This window comes from Scyliorhinus canicula, chromosome 1 (genome assembly GCF_902713615.1).
Source record: "Scyliorhinus canicula chromosome 1, sScyCan1.1, whole genome shotgun sequence".
NCBI classification, from domain to species: Eukaryota; Metazoa; Chordata; class Chondrichthyes; order Carcharhiniformes; family Scyliorhinidae; genus Scyliorhinus; species Scyliorhinus canicula.
In genome coordinates, this window is record NC_052146.1 from 67,899,897 (window position 1) to 67,921,598 (window position 21,702).

At 55.6% G+C, this 21,702-nt stretch overlaps 1 protein-coding gene across 6 annotated transcripts in view; it reads right to left on the reverse strand.

Annotated features, from left to right (window-relative positions):
- si:ch211-106a19.1 (uncharacterized protein LOC561797 homolog) overlaps window positions 1-21,702 on the reverse strand; it is a 536,207-nt gene that overhangs the window by 365,224 nt on the left and 149,281 nt on the right. The window contains exon 1 of one of the 6 annotated variants that reach the window (XM_038792412.1): window positions 12,520-12,627. The exons of 4 other annotated variants lie outside the window; for them this stretch is intronic. Coding sequence is in view for 1 of the 2 variants with exons in the window: in XM_038792382.1 (XP_038648310.1) it covers window positions 392-467 (76 nt within the window). In the remaining variant the exon portion in view is untranslated. Of the gene's footprint in view, window positions 1-391; window positions 483-12,519; window positions 12,628-21,702 lie in introns of those variants that run through there. One more of the 6 variants, XM_038792382.1, reaches the window with a different exon arrangement.

The following is a 21,702-nucleotide window of genomic DNA, read 5'->3' on the forward strand; positions in this document are numbered from 1 at the left end:
ATGGGGGGTTGGTTGGGGATTGGGGGTAGTGGGGATTGGGGGTAGTTGGGGATGGGGGGGTAGTTGGGATGAGGGGGTTAGTTGGGGATGGGGGGTTGGTTGGGGATGGGAGGTAGTTGGGGATGGGGGTTGGTGGGGGGGTTGGTTGGGGATGGGGGGGGTAGTTGGGGATGGGGGGGTAGTTGGGGATGGGGGGGTTGGTTGGGGATGGGGTTAGTTGGGGATGGGGGGGTTGGTTGGGGATGGGGTTAGTTGGGGATGGGGGGGTTGGTTGCGGATGGGGGGGGGGCTAGTTGGGGATGGGGAAACAAAATTCAAAACGTCAATTTTAGTCTCTGGGCCAAAGCAACCACCCTGGTTTGTCTAATTTGGCATCTCCTGCTGTGCTGACCTTGCCAGCGGCTGAAGAGACTCGCCGCTGTCCGCTGGAGCTGGAGGCAGAAGTGACCAAGGGATTTGAGGCACATCGCCGCTCACCGGGCGCCCACACCGAGCTGCGCGAAAGGGAACTCAAGCCCGAGTCCTGGTGATGTTGAGAGAGAGAGAGTATGCTGACAGGAAGCCTGACATTCCCACCGGGGGGGTCCACATCCTCCGGGTCAGCCACAGAAAGCACACGAGCAGCGGAGAGGACGCGCGGCACTGACAGACACCGAGCCACGTTTGGTTTCACCCCCTGTCTCCCGGGCTCGGGGACAGCCCAACACCGACAGATTCAGTGTGAAGCTGCCAGGAGAGGTTTCCCGGAGTGACCATTTCCCCATTCCCGGCAGCCAGGGTGCTGAGCGGCTGACACTCCCATCCCCAATATTTACTGTGAAGTGACTGCTTCATCACTCGCAAATCTGCAATGCAACAAACTGCAGACATCCTAAACTCCGGGCAGCATACTGAGAAAAGTTCGCTCAGTGGCTCCCCGATGATTATTTCTTGACTGTATCTCACCTTGTCTACCCTTCCCGGTGGCGCCACACTGTGGCCCCGAGCAGTCCCGCTCGGTACATTTGGAAGCGGCAGCAGGAGTCAGCTTCACTGTGTCCCAGTTTCACTGTACCCCAGCTTTACTGTGCCCCAGTTTCACTGTACCCCAGCTTTACTGTACCCCGGCTACACTGTGCCCCGGCTTCACTGTGTCCCAGCTTCACTGTGCCCCCGCTTCACTGTACCCCGGCTACACTGTGCCCCGGCTTCACTGCGCCCCGGTTTCACTACTCCCCGGCTTCACTGCGCCCCGGCTACACTGTGCCCCGGCTTCACTGTGCCCCGGCATCACTGTGTCCGGCTTCACTGTGCCCCGGCATCACTGTGCCCCGGCATCACTGTGTCCCGGCATCACTGTGCCCCGGCATCACTGTGTCCCGGCATCACTGTGTCCGGCTTCACTGTGCCCCGGCATCACTGTGCCCCAACTTCACTGTGCCCCAGCATCACTGTGTCCCGGCATCACTGTGTCCCGGCATCACTGTGTCCCGGCATCACTGTGTCCGGCTTCACTGTACCCCGGCATCACTGTGTCCCGGCATCACTGTGCCCCGGCATCACTGTGTCCCGGCATCACTGTGTCCGGCTTCACTGTGCCCCGGCATCACTGTGCCCCAACTTCACTGTGCCCCGGCATCACTGTGCCCCAACTTCACTGTGCCCCGGCATCACTGTGCCCCGGCATCACTGTGTCCGGCTTCACTGTGCCCCGGCATCACTGTGCCCCAACTTCACTGGACTCCGGCATCACTGTGCCCCGGCATCACTGTGTCCCGGCATCACTGTGTCCCGGCATCACTGTGTCCGGCTTCACTGTGCCCCGGCTTCACTGTGCCCCGGCATCACTGTGTCCCGGCATCACTGTGCCCCGGCTTCACTGTGCCCCGGCTTCACTGTGCCCCGGCATCACTGTGCCCCAGCATCACTGTACCCCAACTTCACTGTACCCCGGCATCACTGTGCCCCGGCATCACTGTGCCCCGGCTTCACTGTGCCCCGGCTTCACTGTGCACTGCATCACTATGCTCCGGCTTCACTGTGCCCCGGCTTCACTGTGCCCCGGCATCACTGTGCTCCGGCTTCACTGTGCCCCGGCATCACTGTGCCCCAACTTCACTGTGCTCCGGCTTCACTGTGCCCCGGCATCACTGTGCCCCGGCTACACTGTGCCCCGGCATCACTGTGCCCCGGCTACACTGTGCCCCGGCATCACTGTGCCCCGGCTTCACTGTGCCCCGGCTTCACTGTGCCCCGGCTTCACTGTGCCCCGGCATCACTGTGCCCCAACTTCACTGTGCTCCGGCTTCACTGTGCCCCGGCATCACTGTACCCCAACTTCACTGTACCCCGGCGTCATTGTGTCCCGGCGTCACTGTGCCCCGGCATCACTGTGCCCCGGCATCACTGTGCCCCGGCTTCACTGTGCCCCGGCTTCACTGTGCCCCGGCTTCACTGTGCCCCGGCATCACTGTGCCCCGGCATCACTGTGCCCCGGCTACACTGTGCCCCGGCTTCACTGTGCCCCGGCTACACTGTGCCCCGGCATCACTGTGCCCCGGCATCACTGTGCCCCGGCATCACTGTGCCCCGGCATCACTGTGCCCCGGCTTCACTGTGCCCCGGCTTCACTGTGCCCCGGCATCACTGTGCCCCACCTTCACTGTACCCCGGCATCACTGTGCCCCGGCTACACTGTGCCCCAACTTCACTGTGCCCCGGCATCACTGTGCCCCGGCATCACTGTGCCCCGGCATCACTGTGCCCCAACTTCACTGTGCCCCGGCATCACTGTGCCCCGGCTTCACTGTGCCCCGGCTTCACTGTGCCCCGGCTTCACTGTGCCCCGGCTTCACTGTGCCCCGGCATCACTGTGCCCCGGCATCACTGTGCCCCGGCATCACTGTGCCCCGGCATCACTGTGCCCCGGCATCACTGTGCCCCGGCTTCACTGTGCCCCGGCTTCACTGTGCCCCGGCTACACTGTGCCCCGGCTTCACTGTGCCCCGGCTTCACTGTGCCCCGGCATCACTGTGCCCGGCTTCACTGTGCCCCGGCTTCACTGTGCCCCGGCTTCACTGTGCCCCGGCTTCACTGTGCCCCGGCTTCACTGTGCCCCGGCTTCACTGTGCCCCGGCATCACTGTGCCCCGGCTTCACTGTGCCCCGGCTACACTGTGCCCCGGCATCACTGTGCCCCGGCATCACTGTGCCCCGGCATCACTGTGCCCCGGCATCACTGTGCCCCGGCATCACTGTGCCCCGGCATCACTGTGCCCCGGCTTCACTGTGCCCCGGCATCACTGTGCCCCGGCATCACTGTGCCCCGGCATCACTGTGCCCCGGCATCACTGTGCCCCGGCATCACTGTGCCCCGGCTTCACTGTGCCCCGGCATCACTGTGCCCCGGCATCACTGTGCCCCGGCTACACTGTGCCCCAGCTTCACTGTGCTCCAGCTTCACTGGACTCCAGCTTCACTGTGCCCTGGCTACACTGTGCCCCGGCTTCACTGTGCCCCGGCTTCACTGTGCCCCGGATTCACTGTGCCCCGGCTTCACTGTGCCCCGGCTTCACTGTGCCCCGGCTTCACTGTGCCCCGGCTTCACTGTGCCCCGGCTTCACTGTGCCCCGGCTTCACTGTGCCCCGGCTTCACTGTGCCCCGGCTTCACTGTGCCCCGGCTTCACTGTGCCCCGGCTTCACTGTGCCCCGGCTTCACACAGTCCCGGCTTCACACAGTCCCGGCTTCACTGTGCCCCGGCTTCACTGTGCCCCGGCTTCACTGTGCCCCAGCTTCACTGTGCCCCGGCTTCACTGTGCCCCGGCATCACTGTGCCCCGGCTTCACTGTGCCCCGGCATCACTGTGCCCCGGCTTCACTGTGCCCCGGCTTCACTGTGCCCCAGCATCACTGTGCCCCGGCTTCACTGTGCCCCGGCATCACTGTGCCCCGGCTTCACTGTGCCCCAGCTTTACTGTACTCCAGCTGTGCTCTGCCCCAGCATTAGAATTAGAATTAGAACAGTACAGCACAGAACAGGCCCTTCGGCCCTCAATGTTGTGCCGAGCAATGATCAACCTACTCAAGCCCACGTATCCACCCTATACCCGTAACCCAACAACCCCCATTAACATTATTTTTTTTAGGACACTAAGGGCAATTTAGCCTGGCCAATCCACCTAACCCGCACATCTTTGGACTGTGGGAGGAAACCGGAGCACCCGGAGGAAACCCACGCACACACGGGGAGGACATGCAGACTCCACACAGACAGTGTCCCAGCCGGGAATCGAACCTGGGACCCTGGAGCTGTGAAGCATTGATGCTAACCACCATGCTACCCCCGGGGCACAGTGAAGCCGGGGCACAGTGATGCTGGGTCACAGTGAAGCCGGGGCACAGTGAAGCCGGGGCACAGTGATGCCGGGGCACAGTGAAGCCGGGGCACAGTGATGCCGGGGCACAGTAAAGCCGGGGCACAGTGATGCCAGGGCACAGTGATGCCGGGGCACAGTGATGCCGGGGTACAGTGAAGCCGGGGCACAGTGATGCCGGGGCACAGTGTAGCCGGGGCACAGTGATGCCGGGGCACAGTGAAGCCGGGGCACAGTGAAGCCGGGGCACAGTGATGCCGGGGCACAGTGATGCCGGGGCACAGTGATGCCGGGGCACAGTGATGCCGGGGCACAGTGATGCCGGGGCACAGTGTAGCCGGGGCACAGTGATGCCGGGGCACAGTGATGCCGGGGCACAGTGTAGCCGGGGCACAGTGATGCGGGGCACAGTGATGCCGGGGCACAGTGATGCCGGGGCACAGTGATGCCGGGGCACAGTGATGCCGGGGCACAGTGTAGCCGGGGCACAGTGATGCCGGGGCACAGTGATGCCGGGGCACAGTGTAGCCGGGGCACAGTGATGCCGGGGCACAGTGAAGCCGGGGCACAGTGAAGCCGGGGCACAGTGATGCCGGGGCACAGTGAAGCCGGGGCACAGTGATGCTGGGGCACAGTGATGCCGGGGCACAGTGAAGCCGGGGCACAGTGATGCCGGGGCACAGTGAAGCCGGGGCACAGTGTAGCCGGGGCACAGTGATGCCGGGGCACAGTGATGCCGGGGCACAGTGATGGACTCCAGCTGCGCTCTGCTCCTGCTGTGCTCCATCCCAGCTTTAGAACAAAACAAAGAAAATTACAGCACAGGAACAGGCCCTTAGGCCCTCCCAGCCTGCACCGATCCAGATCCTTTATCTAAACCTGTTGCCTATTTTCCAAGGTCTACTCACCTCTGTTCCCCACCCGTTCATATATCTGTCCAGATGCATTTTAAATGATGCTATCGTACCCGCCTCTACCACCTCCGCTGGCAAAGCATTCCAGGCACCCACCATCCTCTGCGTAAAAATCTTTCCACGCACATCTCCCTTAAACTTTTCCCCTCTCACCTTGAAATAGTGACCCCCTTGCAATTGACACCCCCACTCTTGGAAAAAGCTTGTTGCTATCCACCCTGTCCATACCTCTCATAATTTTGTAGACCTCAATCAGGTACCCCCTCAACCTCCGTCTTTCCAATGAAAACAATCCTAATCTACTCAACCTTTCTTCATAGCTAGCGCCCTCCATACCAGGCAACATCCTGGTGAACCTCCTCTGCACCCTCTCTAAAGCATCCACATCCTTCTGGTAATGTGGCGACCAGAACTGCTCGCAGTATTCCAAATGTGGCCTCACCAAAGTGCTGTACAACTGTAACATGACCTGCCGACTCTTGAACTCAATACCCCGTCCGATGAAGGCAAGCATGCTGTATGCCTTCTTGGCCACTCTATCGACCTGCGTTGCCACCTTCAGGGTACAATGGACCTGAACTCCCAGATCTCTCTGTACATCAATTTTCACCAGGACTCTTCCATTGACCATATAGTCTTCTCTTGAGTTAGATCTTCCAAAATGCTTCACCTCGCATTTGCCATTTCTCTGCCCAACTCTCTAATCTATCTATATTTTGCTGTAAAAGCTTTACTGGACTCCAGCTGTGCTCTGCCCCAGCTTTACTGTACTCCAGCTGTGCTCTGCTCCAGCTGTGCTCTGCCCCAGCTTTACTGGACTCCAGCTGCGCTCTGCTCCAGCTGCGCTCTGCTCCAGCTGTGCTCTGCCCCAGCTTTACTGGACTCCAGCTGTGCTCTGCTCCAGCTTTACTGTACTCCAGCTGTGCTCTGCTCCAGCTTTACTGGACTCCAGCTGTGCTCTGCTCCAGCTGTGCTCTGCTCCAGCTTTACTGGACTCCAGCTGTGCTCTGCCCCAGCTGTACTCTGCCCCAGCTTTACTGTACTCCAGCTGTGCTCTGCCCCAGCTTTACTGTACTCCAGCTGTGCTCTGCCCCAGCTTTACTGTACTCCAGCTGTGCTCTGCTCCAGCTTTACTGTACTCCAGCTGTGCTCTGCCCCAGCTTTACTGTACTCCAGCTGTGCTCTGCCCCAGCTTTACTGGACTCCAGTCGCGCTCTGCTCCCGCTTTACTGGACTCCAGCTGTGCTCTGCTCCAGCTTTACTGGACTCCAGCTGCGCTCTGCCCCAGCTTTACTGTACTCCAGCTGTGCTCTGCTCCAGCTGCGCTCTGCTCCAGCTTTACTGTACTCCAGCTGCGCTCTGCTCCAGCTGTGCTCTGCTCCAGCTTTACTGGACTCGAGCTGTGCTCTGCCCCAGCTTTACTGGACTACAGCTGCGCTGTGCTCCAGCTGTGCTCTGCCCCAGCTTTACTGTACTCCAGCTGTGCTCTGCTCCAGTTGCGCTCTGCTCCAGCTTTACTGTACTCCAGCTGTGCTCGGCTCCAGCTTTACTGGACTCCAGCCGTGCTCTGCTCCAGCTTTACTGTACTCCAGCTGTGCTCTGCCCCAGCTTTACAGGACTCCAGCTGTGCTCTGCCCCACCTTTACTGCACTCCAGCTGCGCTCTGCCCCAGCTGTGCTCTGCTCCAGCTTTACTGTACTCCAGCTGTACTCTGCTCCAGCTGTGCTCTGCTCCAGCTTTACTGGACTCCAGTCGCGCTCTGCTCCAGCTTCACTGAACCCCAGTCGCGCTCTGCTCCAGCTTTACTGTACCCCAGCTGCGCTCTGCTCCAGCTTCACTGGACTCCAGTCGCGCTCTGCTCCAGCTGTGCTCTGCTCCAGCTTTACTGGACTCCAGTCGCGCTCTGCTCCAGCTTCACTGGACTCCAGCTGTGCTCTGCTCCAGTTGCGCTCTGCTCCAGCTGCGCTCTGCTCCAGCTTTACTGTACCCCAGTTGTGCTCTCCTCCAGCTGTGCTCTGCTCCAGCTTTACTGTACCCCAGTTGCGCTCTGCTCCAGCTGTGCTCTGCTCCAGCTTCACTGGACTCCAGCTGTGCTCTGCTCCAGTTGCGCTCTGCTCCAGCTGTGCTCTGCTCCAGCTTTACTGGACTCCAGCTGTGCTCTGCTCCAGCTTTACTGTACTCCAGCTGTGCTCTGACCCAGCTGTGCTCTGCTCCAGCTGTGCTCTGCTCCAGCTTTACTGTACCCCAGTTGTGCTCTCCTCCAGCTGCGCTCTGCTCCAGCTGTGCTCTGCTCCAGCTTCACTGGACTCCAGCTGTGCTCTGCTCCAGCTGCGCTCTGCTCCAGCTGCGCTCTGCTCCAGCTTTACTGGACTCCAGCTGTGCTCTGCTCCAGCTTTACTGTACTCCAGCTGTGCTCTGACCCAGCTGTGCTCTGCTCCAGCTGCGCTCTGCTCCAGCTTTACTGGACTCCAGCTGTGCTCTGCTCCAGCTTTACTGTACTCCAGCTGTGCTCTGCTCCAGCTTTACTGTACTCCAGCTGTGCTCTGCTCCAGCTTTACTGGACTCCAGCTGTGCTCTGCTCCAGCTTTACTGGACTCCAGCTGTGCTCTGCTCCAGCTTTACTGGACTCCAGTCGCGCTCTGCTCCCGCTTTACTGGACTCCAGCTGCGCTCTGCTCCAGCTGCGCTCTGCTCCAGCTGCGCTCTGCTCCAGCTTTACTGGACTCCAGCTGTGCTCTGCTCCAGCTTTACTGTACTCCAGCTGCGCTCTGCCCCAGCTGCGCTCTGCCCCAGCTTCACTGGACTCCAGCTGTGCTCTGCCCCAGCTTTACTGGACTCCAGCTGCGCTCTGCCCCAGCTGTGCTCTGCCCCAGCTTTACTGTACTCCAGCTGTGCTCTGCTCCAGCTTTACTGGACTCCAGCTCTGCTCTGCCCCAGCTTTACTGGACTCCAGTCGCGCTCTGCTCCAGCTTTTCTGGACTCCAGCTGTGCTCTGCTCCAGCTTTACTGGACTCCAGCTGTGCTCTGCTCCAGCTGCGCTCTGCCCAGCTTTACTGGACTCCAGCTGCGCTCTACCCCGGCTGCGCTCTGCCCCAGCTGCACTCTACCCCAGCCTTACTGGACTCCAGCTGTGCTCTGCCCCAGCTTTACTGTGAGCCGGAGTCTGACACGGGGAGGGGAGGGGAGGGGGAGTCTGACACGGGGAGGGGAGGGGAGGGGGAGTCTGACACGGGGAGGGGAGGGGAGGGGGAGTCTGACGAGGGGAGGGGCAGCCTGACACGGGGAGGGGAGGGGAGGGGAGGGGCAGACTGACACGGGGAGGGGAGGGGCAGACTGACACGGGGAGGGGAGGGGCAGACTGACACGGGGAGAGGAGGGGCAGACTGACACGGGGAGGGGAGGGGAGGGGAGGGGCAGACGGACACGGGTAGGGGAGGGGAGGGGAGGGGCAGACTGACACGGGGAGGGGAGGGGGAGACTGACACGGGGAGGGGGAGGAGACTGACACGGGGAGGGGAGGTGGAGACTGACACATGGAGGGGAGGGGGAGACTGAGACGGGGAGGGGAGGGGGAGACTGACACGGGGAGGGGAGGGGGAGACTGACACGGGGGAGGGGAGGGGGAGACTGACACGGGGAGGGGAGGGGGAGACTGACACGGGGAGGGGAGGGGGGAGACTGACACGGGGAGGGGAGGGGAGGGGGAGACTGACACGGGGAGGGGAGGGGGAGACTGACACGGGGAGGGGAGGGGGAGACTGACACGGGGAGGGGAGGGGGAGACTGACACGGGGAGGGGAGGGGGAGACTGAGACGGGGAGGGGAGGGGGGGAGACTGAGACGGGGAGGATGGGGAGACTGAGACGGGGGGGAGGGGGAGACTGACACGGGGAGGGGAGGGGGAGACTGACACGGGGAAGGGGGGGGGAGACTGACACGGGTGGGGAGCGGGAGACTGACACGGGGAGGGGAGGGGGAGACTGACACGGGGAGGGGAGGGGGAGGACTGAGACGGGGAGGGGAGGGGGAGACTGACACGGGGAGGGGAGGGGCAGACTGACACGGGGCGGGGAGGGGCAGACTGACACGGGGAGGGGAGGGGCAGACTGACACGGGGAGGGGAGGGGCAGACTGACACGGGGAGGGGAGGGGCAGACTGACACGGGGAGGGGAGGGGCAGACTGACACGGGGAGGGGAGGGGCAGACTGACACGGGGAGGGGAGGGGCAGACTGACACGGGGAGGGGAGGGGAGGGGAGGACTGACACGGGGAGGGGAGGGGGAGAGACTGACACGGGGGAGGGGAGGGGAGGGGAGACTGACACGGGGAGGGGAGGGGGAGACTGACACGGGGAGGGGGAGTCTGACGCGGGGAGGGATGGGGAGGGGGAGGGGAGGGGAGGGGGAGACTGACACGGGGAGGGGGAGACTGACATGGGGAGGGGAGGGGGAGACTGACACGGGGAGGGGAGGGGCAGACTGACACGGGGAGGGGAGGGGAGGGGGAGACTGACACGGGGAGGGGAGGGGGAGACTGACACGGGGAGGGGAGGGGGAGACTGACACGGGGAGGGGAGGGGGAGACTGACACGGGGAGGGGAGGGGCAGACTGACACGGGGAGGGGAGGGGCAGACTGACACGGGGAGGGGAGGGGCAGACTGACACGGGGAGGGGAGGGGGAGACTGACACGGGGAGTGGAGGGGGAGACTGACACGGGGAGGGGGGGGGGAGACTGACACGGGGAGGGGAGGGGGAGACTGACACGGGAGGGGAGGGGGAGACTGACACGGGGAGGGGAGGGGGAGACTGACACGGGGAGGGTAGGGGGAGACTGACACGGGGAGGGGAGGGGGAGACTGACACGGGGAGGGGAGGGAGAGACTGACACGGGGAGGGGAGGGAGAGACTGACACGGGGAGGGGAGGGGGAGACTGACACGGGGAGGGGAGGGGGAGACTGACACGGGGAGGGGAGGGGGAGGACTGACACGGGGAGGGGAGGGGGAGACTGACACGGGGAGGGGGGAGAGACTGACACGGGGAGGGGGGCGACTGACACGGGGAGGGGAGGGGGAGACTGACACGGGGAGGGGAGGGGGAGGACTGACACGGGGAGGGGGAGACTGACACGGGGAGGGGAGGGGAGACTGACACGGGGAGGGGAGGGGAGGGGGAGACTGACAAGGGGGAGGGGAGGGGGAGGGGGAGACTGACACGGGGAGGGGAGGGGGAGACTGACACGGGGAGGGGAGGGGCAGACTGACACGGGGAGGGGAGGGGCAGACTGACACGGGGAGGGGAGGGGCAGACTGACACGGGGAGGGGAGGGGCAGACTGACACGGGGAGGGGAGGGGCAGACTGACACGGGGAGGGGAGGGGCAGACTGACACGGGGAGGGGAGGGGCAGACTGACACGGGGAGGGGAGGGGCAGACTGACATGGGGAGGGGAGGGGAGGGGGAGACTGACACGGGGAGGGGAGGGGGAGACTGACACGGGGAGGGGAGGGGGAGACTGACACGGGGAGGGGGAGACTGACACGGGGAGGGGGAGACTGACGCGGGGAGGGGTGGGGAGGGGGAGGGGAGGGGGAGGGGAGGGGGAGGGGGAGACTGACACGGGGAGGGGGAGACTGACATGGGGAGGGGAGGGGGAGACTGACACGGGGAGGGGAGGGGCAGACTGAGACGGGGAGGGGAGGGGCAGACTGACACGGGGAGGGGAGGGGAGGGGGAGACTGACACGGGGAGGGGTTGGGGAGACTGACACGGGGCGGGGAGGGGGAGACTGACACGGGGAGGGGAGGGGCAGACTGACACGGGGAGGGGAGGGGCAGACTGACACGGGGAGGGGAGGGGGAGACTGACACGGGGAGGGGAGGGGCAGACTGACACGGGAGGGGAGGGGCAGACTGACACGGGGAGGGGAGGGGGAGACTGACACGGGGAGGGGAGGGGAGAGACTGACACGGGGAGGGGAGGGGGAGACTGACACGGGGAGGGGAGGGGGAGACTGACACGGGGAGGGGGAGGGGGAGACTGACACGGGGAGGGGAGGGGGAGACTGACACGGGGAGGGGAGGGGGGAGACTGACACGGGGAGGGGAGGGGGAGACTGACACGGGGAGGGGAGGGGGAGACTGACACGGGGAGGGGAGGGGGAGACTGACACGGGGAGGGGAGGGGGGTGACTGACACGGGGAGGGGAGGGGGAGACTGACACGGGGAGGGGAGGGGGAGACTGACACGGGGAGGGGAGGGGGAGACTGACACGGGGAGGGGGAGGGGGAGACTGACACGGGGAGGGGAGGGGGAGACTGACACGGGGAGGGGAGGGGGAGACTGACACGGGGAGGGGAGGGGGAGACTGACACGGGGAGGGGAGGGAGAGACTGACACGGGGAGGGGAGGGAGAGACTGACACGGGGAGGGGAGGGGGAGACTGACACGGGGAGGGGAGGGGGAGACTGACACGGGGAGGGGAGGGGAGACTGACACGGGGAGGGGAGGGGGAGACTGACACGGGGAGGGGGAGACTGACACGGGGAGGGGGCGACTGACACGGGGAGGGGAGGGGGGAGACTGACACGGGGAGGGGAGGGGGAGACTGACACGGGGAGGGGGAGACTGACACGGGGAGGGGGAGACTGACACGGGGAGGGGAGGGGGAGACTGACACGGGGAGGGGAGGGGGAGACTGACAGGGGAGGGGAGGGGAGGGGAGGGGGAGACTGACAGGGGAGGGGAGGGGAGACTGACACGGGGAGGGGGAGACTGACACGGGGAGGGGGAGACTGACACGGGGAGGGGGAGACTGACACGGGGAGGGCAGCAGGAAGACGGGCACAGTGCTCCTCACTTTGCACAACACACTGCCTGAGCTTCCAATCCTTACATTTGTTGAAGATCGGCTTACCTATCTTACTCCCCACAGAACTAACATCAGTTCAGAAAGATCGATTGAAATTGCAGAGCAAGTGGGAAAAGGTCATTTTTCTCGCAAAATTGCAAGTACCATGTTGTGCTTTCGACATCTGTTGCGAGACAAGCTGATAGAGACAAGGGAGATGGAAGAGATGATGGGGAGGTGCCTGTGTACCGAGAGAGATAGACTATGGGAACAAATATGGCAAAAGATTGAGAACGATACAGAAACTCAGAAAAACCAGAAAGTGCGAGAAAAGATACATAGCCCAGAAAGGGATACATTAATGCAGCCGGACACGGGTAACTGAATTGTATCAAAGCTCTCACCTCCAGAATCGAGAATCTCAGCCAGCTGCCGCTTCCAAAAGAGACTGAACAAAATCCCTCCACTTCAGTCACTGCGCAGAACTGTTCACAGATGACCCAGCACATCCAATAAAATAACACATCCAATTATAACACTGCACTCACTCTAACATGGTCAAAGCTTGCATGGAAACACCAGAGCGCGGGCTGATAGCTCCTTTGGCGCTGTCTATATCACACTTTTTCAATAAATATCTTCTTTCTACGATTATAAAACATACAAACGCCCCCTGGCTTTCAAAGGGTGCATTTTACAACAAAGTCCACACCAGATGCTACATCTTTCACAGGGCACATTCATGCCTCCCCTCTCTTCCTGTAACTCTCTTGTACATCACTGACAATTCCTGCATTCTTCCCGACCCCTGCTATCCCTTTCCCACCTGCCGGATGGGCGAACAGTCACAGTGGATAGTTGTTCATTTGAAATCTGAGACACATACATTTTTGTTCAGCAAATGAATTAAGGGATATGGGCCAAAGGCAGGTAAATGGAGTTACCCACAGATCAGCTATGATCTCACTGAATTGAGGGACAGGCTTGAGGGGCTGAATGGCCTTCTCCTGTTCTGATGTCTCTACAAGCTCCCAGCTATAAACAAGAAACGCTGTTGCCTCCAGTCAGCCTGCTGACTCTCTTCCAAAGGCAGCCTTTGCCCAGCTTGGATTCTGCACCTCCACAATTCAGCTTGTGCGCCGGGCCCAGATGTGGCACCTCAGATGCAAATAACAATCTCTGCTCTCCAAGACACACAGGCTGAGGGAAAAGTGACACCCCCCCCCCCCCCCCCCCACCCCCCCCCCCACCCAACCAACCACATCACCAGGCTGTCCAGTGACAAGACGGTTTGGACACCATGCAGCAATTCTCATTTCAGGCACCAGTTGACATTAAATGCAAACAAATCCTCAACACCAACCACATGTGCAACACAGAGACACCCCAGGTGGGAAAGGTTCAAAAGGCCGCACGGTAGCATAGTGGTTAGCACAATTGCTTAACAGCTCCAGAGTCCCAGGTTCGATTCCCGGCTTGGGTCACTGTCTGTGCGGAGTCTGCACGTTCTCCCCGTGTCTGTGTGGGTTTCCTCCGGGTGCCCCGGTTTCCTCCCACAGTCCAAAGTTGTGCGGGTTAGGTGGATTGGCCATGATCAATTGCCCTTAGTGTCTGAAATTGCCCTTAGTGTTGGGTGGGATTACTGGGTTATGGGGATAGGGTGGGGATGTGGGTTTGGGTAGGGTGCTCGTTCCAAGAGCCAGTGCAGACTCGATGGCCTCCTTCTGCACTGTAAATTCTATGAAAGGAAGCTTACAGGAGGTAGAGGAGTTTTTAGAGAGGATTTCAGCTAGCAGGGCTGGAGAGGCACTGACACCTGTAGTGAGTTGTAAATGTTGGGGGAAAACACAGAATTATTACAGTGAAGAAGGCCATTTGGCCCATCGTGTCTGCACCAGCTCTCCGGATTAGCAATTTGCCTCGTGTCATTCTCCTGCCAACTCCCCTTAACCTTCTTCCTCTTCAGATAGCAATCAAATTTCCTTTCCAATGCTTCAATTGAACCTGCCTCCACCACATTCTTCTGGCAATGCATTCTAGAACTGAGCCGCCACTTACTGTGTGAAAGAGTTTTTCCAACATAGAATAATCCATCGAATCCCTGCAGTGCAGAAGGAGCCTATTTGGCCCATCAAGGCTGCACTGACCTTCCAAAAGAGCACCTTACCTGGGCCCAACTCTCTCCCCTTTCCCCCATTCCCATAACCCACCTAACCTGCAATCTTTGGACACTAAGGGGCAATGTAGCATGGCCATTCCAACTAACCTGCGCATCTTTGGACTGTGGGAGGAAACCTGGAAGAAACCCACTCAGACACAGGAAGAAGGTACAAACACCACACAGTCACCCAAGGTTGAAATTGAATTCTGGTCCCTGGCGCTGTGAGGCAGCACTGCTAACAACTGTGCCACCGTGCTGCCCATGATTTTCGCAAAGTACAGATTCAGGATCATTGGAGACAAGATTCTCAGATAGGAACTGCTGGTAGTAAAAAGGTAGTTTCTTTTATATATAAATAGCTGATTTCCAGTAAACAGGAAACTTGGAGAGAACAGTATATTCACTCATTCCTCATTCCCATCCAGCAACAGCTCATCAATGAGAAAATTAGTTTTCACTGTTGGGAATGCCAAAGGACAGTTTCAAAGTGTTGACCTGCAAATGCCAGTTTTATACTCAGGCAGCAAATATACCAAGTTCTGGTCCTCCCTGTTTCAAAGATCAGAATTGCACTGCAGATTTTTTCTTTGCATCAACATCCGTCATGTACAATGAGCATCCTGCATACAAAACAATAAGTTTACTGTTATTGCACTGACAGACACATCAGCTGGCTTGAATTGAGTGTTTCATTGCCCAGATTCAAAGGTGGTATATGCCTACTGTGCCTTGGCAATGATCACCAAATTAATGTTCTAACGCCTCAAAACCAGTTGACAAATTTGTTCACCTACAAGGAACATAGGAACGTTTTCACAAGCTGTTGAAAGCTAAAATAGAACAGTAGTCAGCAGTCTGGCCTTACATGTGACAGGCATCAGTGCTAAACAAAAAAATGTAAAGCAATTCAACATCAAGATGCAGTTAAAGCTTCAGGACATCAAGGTTACAAGACTGTAAATTCTATGAAAAAAAAATCTATGACTCTTAATGGGACACAAGGAAAAAATGGACACAGAATTAAAAGAGGACATTTTGGGACATGTTTAAAGGTTTGGACCAAGTAATAGATTTTCTGGAAGACACACAGAGGGAGGGATTTCCAGGGTAGAACATTGTGTTGAAATAGTTAAGGCACATTCCCGAAAGAGAAGTGAAGGGAATGGGAGAGCAGGGAAAGTGGGAAAGCAGAGGTTTGAGGTGTATTCCTAGGAGGTTACAGAGCTAGGGAGAGTCAAGGCCAAGGAAGCATTTAAAAAACAGAATGATTTTTTTAACGAGGTAATTGGAGACAGGAAGCCATTGTAGGTCAGCAAGAAAGGGGGTTATGGATGAAGAGGAATTGAACAGAATGGAGAATAAGCATCAGATTTCTGGAAGTGTTGACGTTTACTGAAATTTGAGGATTTAAAAAAAATTGATGGAGGTGAACATTGCTGGTAAGCCCAGCATGTGTTGCCCTTCCCTCATTGCCTGAGAAGGTAATGGTGAGCCACCTTCTTGAACTGCACCAGTCCATGTGTGATAGGCACACCCACAATGCTGTTGGGTGTTAAGTTTCAATGGCAAATCTGCCAATAAGACTAGAAAGCCAATCTTGACTTCTTCAAATTCTGTGCAGTGGTCACTTCTCCATCAACTCACCCAGTGCCACCTGTATTCCCTTTATTTATATGGTGCAGTCTATTTAAACATTAAGTGAAACCTATTAAACGGTAAAGCAATTAAAACACCAATTCTAACTCAAATTCCGGGGAACATCAGGGAGTTCCAGGATTTTGACTGAGTGATACTAAAGTAAAAGCAATCTAATTCCACACAGGACTTGGTGAGATATTAGCAAGATGGAGCCATGGTAAGGATATGGTATTTGAAGATGGAGAAGAGGATGGTGACTATACTTTTCCCTATGATTAACAAGAAGAAGCTACAGTTCAGTTAAAACGGAATGTTGATGAAACCTCCTGACAGCAAAGTGATAAAATTAAGTAAAGGTGCCATATCCCAAATGACCATAGGCTGCTTTCCCTGTGAGGGGGAGAGCTGACTGGTCGTGGATTTTACCTAAAGGTCACCTCACGTCTGGTGAGGGGCAAAGTTGAGAAATCGAGCCTTCATGAATAACCTCAACCTGTATGGAATTGAACCCGTGCTGCTGGTCTCACTCTGCATATTGAACCAGCCTTCCAGCCAATTGAGCTAGAGAAGTGGAGAAGACTAAGGGCTTGATTCTTCGGCCGCGTCTGCTGCAAGATCGCCACAGACAGGATGCGACCATGTAAAGGTCCATTGACCTCGGTTGGGAATTTCCGGTTGCCAGGTGGACACGGTGGGAGAATCCGCCCGAATAGCCAGGCTTAAGAAAGCTTACAGTAGGTGGAGGAGAATAAAGGAGTTTGGGAGGGAATTCCCACCAGCAAGGCTGCACACCAGGAACTTAAACTAGGATTAATAATAATATTTATTTGTGTCACAAGTAGGCTTATATTAACACTGAAATGAAGTTACTGTGAAAATCCCCTAGTGGCCATACTCTGGCACCTGTTCAGGTACACGAAGAGAGAATTCAGAATGTCCAATTCACCTAACAAGCACATCTTTCGGGACTTGTGGAAGGAACCTGGAGCACCTGGAGGAAACCCACGCAGACACTGGGAGAACGTGCAGGCTCCGCACAGTGACCCAAGCCGGGAATCGAACCTGGGTCCCTAGTGCTATGAAGCAACAGTGCTAACCACTGTGCTACCATGCCGCCCAGGAGAGACTAGTCAATAGATCTCTGGGGGACGCTCACAACTGACAGCAGCGGCAGGAAGTGGAGTCATTGCTAGCTCTTACCAATTCACTGACAGCTTAAGCTTTTATCCAAACTGTATTTAAATGCAAGACTAGTGGATAAGATGTTCTCTTTGCATTTTGTAGAAATTTCTTCCATCAGTTGTCATGTTCTTATTCACAAAAAATATCCAAATGCTCATTGCCTTATTCAGTAAACAAATACCAATTTTATACTATAGGGAATGGCACACTCAAATACAGTGTTTATGTGACATTCTTAATGACATCACAATAAATTAATCCTACCACTATCTCCAGTGACTAGCCTGAAATTACGACCCGAGAGTTCAAAATGCTCTTTCCAGCAATTGTGATCTACTCTTGGATGCCTGGAGAAAAGAGACCCAAGGCTGTTTATCCTTTCCTGATAAATGTAACCTCGCAATTCTAATATCATCTTTGGAAATCTATTTTGCACTCTCTGCAGCACCTCAACATCCTTTGAATAATCATGCATCCAAAAATCTAAAGGTGAGTGTGCCCCAATCAAGGTTCAATTCTCATTTAGCATAACTTCTGTACTACTCAATCTATGATTCCATTCTATGAATTCATAAATGTTCTAATTAAGGAACACTGCTGCGTCAAAGCTATTGAATATGTTGAAGTCGGGAAGCAATCCCAGGCAGCATCAGCAATATACTTCTCTTGCTGTGGCAGTCAGCAGAAAACTGCTTCACGCAAAGTCAAATTGAAACCATTATCAGGAAACAGTCCTTATTTAAAAATAAAATAAAAGTATAGATTTCCTGCTAACACTCAATTCTTAACTGCTACCTTTCACTCATCTGAACCCACCTTACTGCTCACCTGCAATTCCTCCAGGTTTGTTCCTCCAGTCACTTCCCTATTTGGACTTCTTTCCATTGGACCTTCCTACTTATTCCATTCCTTCAAGTGTCTGAAAAATCTCTCCCACCGGATGTGTGCTTGAGCACCTTCTCTCACACAAATCCCATTTTCCGCTCCTCCTTTATAAAGCATCTTGAGGAGTTCGCGAACACAAGGGGCCCTGTACAATTCATGCTGTAATTAAAACACGAGTGAATTCGCTCACAATGCTCCGGTTCCCAATCCAGTCTTCAATGGAAACTTCATTTCAACAACAACAACGTGCAATTACATAGTCCCTTTAACATATTAAAATGTCCAAAGATTCTACACGGTAGTTACCAATTGGGAAAAATGTGACATTTAAACCACGTAAGGAGAAATGAGGAAACAAATCAGTGGCATCTTAAATTGAGAGAGAGGCACAGAAGTTTCGGGAGGGATGTGCCGGAAGAGATTACAGAGATAGCAAGGGGTAAGGACACTGTGATTTGAAAACAAGAATGAGACTTCCCCCCCAGAATCCTCCTCAGTCACTCAGGCAATTAAAAACCGATAAAGCATTTGAGGAATGCAAGGAAAGTAGAAAAGAGCTAAGCAGGGAGTTAGGAGGGCTAAAAGAGTCACAAAATGTCCTTTGCAGACAGGATTAAGGAGAATCCCAAGGCATTTTATACGTATATTAGGAACAAGAGGGTAGCTAGAGAAAGAGTTGGCCCACTCGAGGACAAAGGAGGGAAATTATGTGTAGAACCAGAGGAAGTAGGTGAGGTCCTTAATGAGCATTTTGCATCGATATTCGCAAAGGAGAAGGGCACTTTGACTGGTGGTGTCTCAGAGGGCTGTGTAAACTCTTTAAAACAGGTTGTTATTACGAGGGAGGAAGTGATGGGTGTTTTTCCGAATGGGTGATGTGGAGATGCCGGTGTTGGACTGGGGTGAGCGCAGTAAGAAGTCTTACAACACCAGCTTAAAGTTGAACAGGTTTGTTTCGAATCACTAGCTTTTGGAGCACTGCTCCTTCCTCAGGTGAATTAAGAGGTAGGTTCCAAAAACATATATATAGACAAATTCAAAAATGCAAGACGATACTTTGAATGCGAGTCTTTGCAGGTAATTAAGTCTTTACAGGTCCAGATGGAGCAGGTTAAGAGGTGTGAATTGTCTCAAGCCAGGACAGTTGGTAGGATTTTCTGGGGAATGAATGTAATGCGACATGAATCCAAGATCCCGGTTGAGGCCGTACTCATGTGTGCGGAACTTGGCTATAAGTTTCTGCTCGGCAATTCTGCGTTGTCACGTGTCCTGAAGGCCGCCTTGGAGAACGCTTATCCGAAGAACAGAGGCTGAATGCCCTTGACTGTTTAAGTGTTCCCCACTGGAAGGGAACATTCCTGCCAGGTGATTGTTGCGCGATGTCCGTTCATCCGTTGTCGCAGCCTCTGCATGGTCTCGCCAATGTACCACGCTTCGGGACATTCTTTCCAGCAGCATATGAGATAGACAACATTGGCAGAGTCGCACGAGTATGTACCACGTACCTGGTGCGTGGTGTTCTCATGTGTAATGGTGGTACCCATGTCGATGATCTGGCACATCTTGCAAAGATTGCAATGGCAGGGTTGTGTGATGTCATGGTCGCTGTTCTGAAGGCTGGGTAGCTTGCTGCAACCAATGGTTTGTTTGAGGTTGCGCGGTTGTTTGAAGACAAGTAGTGGGGTGTGGGGATGACCTTGGCAAGATGTTCATCTTCATCAATGACGTGTTGAAGGCTGCGAAGAAGATGTCATAGTTTCTCTATTCCGGGGAAGTACTGGACGATGAAAGGTACTCTGTCGGTTGTGTCCCGTGTTTGTCTTCTGAGGAGGTTGGTGCGGTTTTTTACTGTGGCGCGTTGGAACTGTCGATCGATGGGTCGAGCACCATATCCCATTCGTACAAGGGCATTTTTCAGCATCTGTAGATGTCTGTTACGCTCCTCCTTGTCTGAGCACATCCTGAGTATATGGAGGGCTTGTCCATAGGGGATGGCTTCTTTAATGTGTTCAGGGTAGAAGCTGGAGAAGTGGAGCATCGTGAGGTTATCCGTGGGCTTGCGGTAAAGCGAAGTGCTGAGATGACCGTCCTTGATGGAGATGAGTGTGTCCAAGAAAACAACCGATTCTGGAGAGTAGTCCATGGTGAGTCTGATGGTGGGATGGAACTTATTGATGTCATCGTGGAGTTGTTTCAGTGATTCTTCGCCATCGGTCCAAAGGAAAAAAATGTCATCGATGTATCTGGTGTATAACATCGGTTGAAGGTCCTGTGCAGTGAGGAGGTCTTGTTCAAACTTGTGCATGAAGATGTTGGCATATTGAGGTGCAAATTTGTTCCCCATGGCTGTTCCATGTGTCTGGATGAAGAACCTGTTGTCGAAGGTGAAGACGTTGTGATCCAGAATGAAGCGGATGAGTTACAGTTTCCGAATGGAGGTCTGTAACTAGTGGTGTTCCTCAGGGATCAGTACTGGGACCTCTGCTCTTTGTAATATATATAAATGACTTGGATGAAAACATAGAAAGTCTGATTAGCTTTTGCGGATGATACTAAGATTGCAGGAGTTGTGGATAGTGATGAAGATTGCCAGAGAATACAACAGGATACAGATAGGCTGCAAAATTGGGCAGAGAAATGGCAGATGGAATTTAACCTGGACAAGTGCAAGGTGATGCATTTTGGTGGATCCAATTCAGATGGGAGCTATGAAATAAATGGCAGAACCAACAGGAGCATAGAGACACAGAGAGATCTGGGCATGCAGGTCCACAGATCCTTAAAAGTGGCAGCACAGGTGGAAATGGTGGTAAAGAAAGCATGTGGCATGCATGCCATCATAGAACTGGGTATCGAATATAAAAGCTCGAACATTATGTTACAATTATATAGAATGTTGGTTCGGCCACATTTGGAATACTGTGTCCAATTCTGGTCACCGCACTATCAGAAAGACGTGGAGGCTTTGGAGAGAGTACAGAAAAGGTTTACCAGGGTGTTGCCTGGTATTAGCTATGAGGAGAGATGAATAAACTGGGATTGTTCTCCCTAGAGAGAAGGAGGCTGAGGGGTGACCTGATAGAAGTTTATAAAATTATTAGGGGTATAGATAGGGTGAACAGCTGGAGGCTTTTTCTTAGTGCGAAAATGACAATTACAAGGGAGCACAAGTTCAAGGTGAGGGGGGAAAGGTTCAGTGGAGATGTGGGGGGAAATTTTTTACACAGAGGGTGGTGGTGGCCTGGAATGCACTGCCAAGTGAGGTGGTTGAGGCAGATACGTTCGCAACCTTTAAGACTTATCTGGATAGGCACATGAACTGACGGGGTATAGATGGTTGGTCCAGATAGAAGATGTGATCGGCGCAGGCTTGGAGGGCCAAAGGGCCTGTTCCTGTGTTGTATTGTTCTTTGTTCTCACTACGGCCCTCTATTGGATCAAAGATAGTATCGCAGCTCTTGAATGAGATGCAGTTCCTAAATTAGAATCCAAATGGCTGGAGGTGAGAAAAAGGAAGAGAGCAGTGACCTCGTTTGGTATTTTCTACAGACCTCCAAATAGTAGGGAGGAAATGGAAGAGAGCATTTGTAGATGAAACTAATCACTGTTTTGTTGATGTACCATTTGTCAATGTTTTCTATTGATTATTCTTGTGTCTACTATGTACGTACTGTGTTCGTTCCGTCGGCCGCAGAAAAATACTTTTCATTATACTTCGGTA